The 5897-nt window shown below is 38.3% G+C and overlaps 1 protein-coding gene across 1 annotated transcript in view; it reads left to right on the top strand.

Moving 5' to 3' along the window:
* The window catches only part of LOC107598586 (proline-rich protein 12-like), a 31570-nt gene that overhangs the window by 18751 nt on the left and 6922 nt on the right, over positions 1 to 5897 (top strand). The window contains exons 11-13 of the mRNA XM_016289965.1: positions 2266 to 2681; positions 4814 to 4933; positions 5022 to 5119. Coding sequence (XP_016145451.1) covers positions 2266 to 2681; positions 4814 to 4933; positions 5022 to 5119 — 634 coding nt within the window. The remainder of the gene's footprint in view (positions 1 to 2265; positions 2682 to 4813; positions 4934 to 5021; positions 5120 to 5897) is intronic.

The following is a 5897-nucleotide window of genomic DNA, read 5'->3' as shown; positions in this document are numbered from 1 at the left end:
TTTTCAGACACCAGTTGCTTGTCACATTCAAATTGGTTGTCATAGTAACGACACTAATTTGTGGAGATTCAGTGCATTGAGTTCCACAAATCTGAATGCATTATTTGTAAATTGACTGTTAAGATAAACATTTTGTGCAATTTAGTATCTGTAATATCATTGTGTCGCCACTAGATGCCTGTATAGCCCTATGTAACAATCCCTAGTGGCTAAGACATTGCACAAGTGCCACAAATACTGCCTAAACAAAATACTGATTTTGTGCACTTTATTTACTGTACCAATATTTTAAATTGGCCTTTGAACTTAGTTTTATTGCATGGTAAAAAAAAAAAAGTGTTACCTGGCCAAATCACTGATAGAGCCCACTGATCTAATGGCGTTGTTGAGCGCTCAAAATGCAAACTTTGCATGCAGCAATTGACAGCACTCTGATCTAGTGGCATACAGGCATCGTCAGATTGACAGTACTCTAGCCCAGGAGTTTTCAACCTGTGGGGCGCGCCAGCACCTGTCAAGGGGGCGCGAGCATCAGTTAATTCAGAGACGTTCCCTTGAGACTTTATGAATATTTTACTTCTCTAAACAAGAACATCTATAGTCACTAAGATTAAATAGCATGTTCCAGTATTTGAATTGCAAGTGCATATTTCATAAAGAGTTACTTAATGTATATTGTATAAATTAGGTGTAAATAGGATGCAAGGATGAAGTTGTGAAAGGCATAGACAAAGAAGATTTGGGAGTATGGAACTTACAAGATGAAAATATACAATGAGAGGCTATAAGAAAAAAGTTTAAGGACCTATTTAAAGAATGGTAACACATCAACAGAAATATGAACAAAAAATAAACAAATACAAAATAATAGAAGAAAAAACCCTCTTACCCTTAGATGAAGCCAGTGGGTTGTCAAGTGAATTTGCTAGTGAGAAGCAAAACAAGTGTCACAAAGACTCTGAGTGAACATCTTCAGAGTGAGGGACTGGATGTTGAATAACCAAGAGTTAACCCTTGAACCACAATGCAGTGTCACAGGTTTAAATAAATGAATTATTAAAGACATGAGCTGAGAAAAAAATCATTTAAATATGTCTAGTCAGCATACTTACTAATGTGTGTCAAAGTATATAATTATTTTATTGTGTGTTATTAAAATGTTTTTTTTTCATAAACAGTCTCAGAACAAGCGATATGAACAAAAATGAGACAGAATATGCCGCCATGATGATCATAAATGAATGTTCCGAAGTGAAGTAAACTTTACTGGATTTCCCCTGCTCAGGGAGTAGGAAGCAGTGTAGGGACCATGTCAATCGGAACAAAGTTCATGCACGGAGCTCACTTCTAACAAACTGGTTATCTGAATCAGGTGTGTTAACTAAGAGAGACATGCAAAATATGCAGAGCGGAGGGGCGCAAGGACTAGAATTGAGAACCGCTGCCCTACGTACATGTCATCGTAGGGAAAAAGTCCCACCCATTTGTGACGATCTCTTCCCTATTAGCATAGACACAGCCCTGAGTGAGAAGCAGCAGTCCATCATTACTGTTTTTTTGTTGTTTTTTTGCTGTAGCTGCTTGAGATAAACAATGTCAGTGCTAAAGAGGCATTGCAAGTGTTGTGTTTTGGGATGCACCAACAAACATAGGAGTCTCCATAGATTCCCTCCATCTGAGCCGCTGAGGGCACTGTGGTTAAATTTAATTTTCGAAGGAAATGTCCCAGAAAAAAACGATAAAGTCCCCTGTGTTTTGGGATCAGTAGTGGATGTTGGGGGGGCACGAGTGAAATTAGACTAACTTAGGGGGGCGCATGTCCTAAAAGGTTGAAAACCCCTGCTCTAGCCCAATAATGTTGGGGGATCCAGTGGGGGCGGCAGTCATATTTCAGGGTGACCGTGCCACTCTTTATCTTAACCCTGCTAAAAGTGCCAGTACGTGCGCTCATTGGCGCCCCTTCAGCTGGTGGTGCCCTAGGCGACCGCCTAGTTCGCCTATGCTTAGAAACGGCCCTGCCACCGCTATAAAAACAAGGAAATAGAGGAACAATATCACTGGAATCACTTTTAGAACATTTTTTTCCCACCTGATGAATGATAAAAACATTGACAGCCAATCAGAATCCACCCAAACTTAAGAGCTTGAGCACGCTGTCATATGTTGGTGTGGATGCCCTTAATGTTTATTCATCTAGGGTAGTGTAGTTTGCATGTTTTGTACTGTTGACATGCTTGATAAAGGTGTTGTTTTTTTACTTTTTAGGAGACAGTCACAACCACTCCCGAAGTTAGCGCCACCCCCCAACAACCAGACTCCCTTAGAGAGGACTGAGAAAGACAGAGAGAAGATTAAGGAGCCGCGGGAAAGCCGTGAGAAGAACAACATTCGGCTAAAGGAACAGCGGGACAAAGAAAAAGTGCTTAAAACCAAGGAGAAGGAAGAAAAGAAAGAGAAAGAAAAAGAAAAGAAAGCCTCACCTCCTCCTCTGCCACCTCAGAAGTCTGAGAAACGAGCAGTGGTGACAGAACGAGGGAAGGTGAAGGAGAAGAAGACTGAACGCTCTGCCAAACCTCAGCCGCCAAAGGTGAAGGCTGATCCTCCGCCCAAGAAACGCAGGATGTGGCTGAAGGAGGTACCCTCGTCCTCAGACTCGGACTCCTCAGCAAGTGAGGATGAAAGTGAGTATACTTTTAACGTGTATGGCATGTAGTGGTCGACCGATATATCGGCCGATATTTGGCATTTTTCAAATATCAGCACCGGCCGATACGTTTTTCTGCTTGGCGTTTGTGATGCGTTTGTGATTCGTGGACTATTATTTTGACGACGTCACAATCCAATAACCAATCACGTCAAGGGATAGATTCCTATCACTAGCATGCTAAATATACCAATACCAGCACAAAACCAAAAATAAATTGGAGCAAAAAAACCCTTGGAAGCCGTGGTTTAATGTGAATTTAGAACCGCTAACTTGCATTATAACCCGTGGCAACAGTGTAAAAGTAGCCCGGAGTCAGACCCACCTCTCCCGCATCGGCGTCTGCACTTCACACGTGTATGCTCGCGGGTGTGAATTAAGAATCACAAATGGCTGCATTCGAGTCTTCAAGGCATTTTTGGACACAACATCAAGTAAGTAACTTTAATGAATGTTAAAGTATTCACTGTAGTTGTCCGCTATTAAAAACATAGTTTTATCAGTCATTATCCGTGTATGCCACTGTTTTGTGTTTACTACAGTTCAGTGGATCAGGAGGCGCTGGCTGGTGTGACTGAGTGGAGGCGGGACTAATTTGCATATTCATAGATCCGCGTATAGTAAATGAGGCAAGGGTGTAGAGTTACATTCAAGCTATTTTAAGGCATGAGAAACTTTTCACAAGAAAAAAACATTTAAATATGTCATTTTGATTATCGAAGATACGTTTTAAGGAATAATATATTTGACCACAGGGGGACTTTAAACAAAGGAATTAAAATGTATGCAAAAAAGTATTATAATGATTGCTTTTATGTTGTTAGTAATAGAAAGGCAAACACTATAATACTTTCTCGTTTGCTGTCAGCATTCAGCAAATACACATTTATATAATTTAAGCAAATCTTTGAATGACTAATGAACATCTAATTTCAAAAACCTTGCAAACTTAGTTGAATCCAGCTGGGAGATCTTATGAAGTGTGCATTTGTATTCCTGCATGATCGCGTGTACTCTACATGTCGGTCGGTCCGTGTGAATTGAATACGGACAGGAGGAGAGTTCAGCTTCACTGAGACGCGCGATCGACAAACTTTAAACTCGTGATTTCAAATTATGCTGCGCTTCATGCTTTTGCCCAATGTCATATTCATGTCATTTTCACTGTGTGCTGTATGTAAAATGAGTGTTACCATGGCTTTATTTGAATAAATGTGATTCCCAATGCACACAAACTTCCCAGAATACTGACTGCCCTGTTGGTTGTAGTGTTTACTTCCTTTTTAAATTATATTTTTATTAAATATTTATTTATGTGAAAAATACTTTTTTCAAATTATTTCAAATTTCTTAAATATTAAATAAAATTATATCGGCCATCGGCCACCCTGCTTTCCAAGATATCGGCATCGGCTGTCAAAAAACCAATATCGGGCAACCACTAATGGCATGCATTTGTGACAAACTGACAGAAAACCGTCACATTTATTAATTTATTATATTTTACCCAGAAAAAAAAAAAAAGGAAATTATGTTTTGCATAGAAAAGAAAAGCTCAGTTCAGTTCAACTCGTAGTCCATTTACATTAAAACAACATACAAAATGATAACTATACATATTGCCATATGCTATATTACCATACATAAAATTAAAAGCCCCTAAAAATAAAAAATAAAAAATTGTACCAGATTTTTTGCAATGTGACAATTTGCTCGACTTTCTCATTACTGTACTGTAAAGTTATTCTTATTTTCATAATCTGAAAATTAAATTATTATAAATTTACCTAGATTAAATTTATTGCTCTTAATGTCTGCAGATATTAATAAAACATTTAAAAATTGCATTACATCCATTTTTGATTACCGTAATCAAAACTTTGTTGGAGGAATTGTTGAAGGCATAATTGTCATGAAAAATGTAAAATTTTACTTTTTTTTTTTTTGTCTTAAATATATGCTTGAATATAAAATCTTTTTTCTTTGGATTTCCAGGTGAAATGTGACTGGTTTTTGTGCAATTCGAATGCAAAATGACTTAAATTAGTAGGCAGTGTACAGTTAAGATGGTGGGTTGTGAATGTAACTTGATGTGTGTCTGTCCAGCAGTCTCAGTGAAAGCGGGCCTGAACACACGAGCAATGCGTGAGATGTACCGGAGCTACGTGGAGATGCTGGTCAGTACGGCACTCGACCCGGACATGATTCAGGCTCTAGAGGACACAGAAGGTAAGCAAATGTGATTACCGTAGTGCTCTGTCATCATCAGAATATGAGATGAAATTCACCCATCTCCTTGCATTACCGGTTATTTCAGACGAGCTCTATCTTCCTCCAATGCGCAAGATCGACAGCCTTCTGAGTGAGCAGAAGAGGAAGCTTTTGAAAAGAGTCAATATGAACACTCAGCACCAGGTACTTCACGTTATTATTTGTGCTTGCTTGATTTCTTTTTCTTTTCTTTTTCATTTAATTTCTCAGTTTCTCTTTCATGTCCCTTTAGCAATAGGGCTGAAACGATTAGTCGACATTATCGACAACGTCGACAATAAAAAATTGTCGACAAATGTTTTTGTTGTCGAGTAGTTTTTAATATTTTTAAATTGCTAAAATGTTCAAAAAAGCATCTATTATATAATATCCATTTCTGATGTTGCCAATAATTAGAGATGCACCGAAATTCCGGCTGCCAAAAATTAGTTTACTGCTCAGGTTTCACTTTCACGTGATGTGACACTCTGCGTAGCGCTCCACTCATTTACCGTTCATTAAATCCTGTACGAGCCTCAAATTTAGGCCCTGGCCCGAGACGCTCAGGCCCTAGCCCGGCCCGTGTCTGACAGCTTATAAGAATTACCGGCCCAAGACGTCTTTTTTCCTCCTTCTCCTAAAACAGCTTATACTACTGTTTCAGTTATTAAAATAGTTCAGTTTTGGATGTAATGGCAAAGTTATTATATTTCGTTTCATTTTTTTTATTAAGTTAATTTAGAAAAACGTTTGGAGCATTTTTTTGTTCATTAAATATAAGTTTTTGTTTTTTAAAGTAACGACCAAGTGGCCAGCGGCAGACAGTGAGCCTATGTTTGATCAATTTAGCCTTCTCAAATCATCATGAATTGCCTAAAATAAAATCTATAGATATGAAACAGTTCAAGCATATAACAATGTTTAAACGTTAAACCTAGATAAA

Source organism: Sinocyclocheilus grahami, unplaced genomic scaffold, assembly GCF_001515645.1.
Source record: "Sinocyclocheilus grahami isolate Dianchi unplaced genomic scaffold, SAMN03320097.WGS_v1.1 scaffold253.1, whole genome shotgun sequence".
Classification (NCBI taxonomy): Eukaryota; Metazoa; Chordata; class Actinopteri; order Cypriniformes; family Cyprinidae; genus Sinocyclocheilus; species Sinocyclocheilus grahami.
Note: the sequence above shows the minus strand (reverse complement) of the source record. Positions and strands in the feature narration are given on the sequence as shown.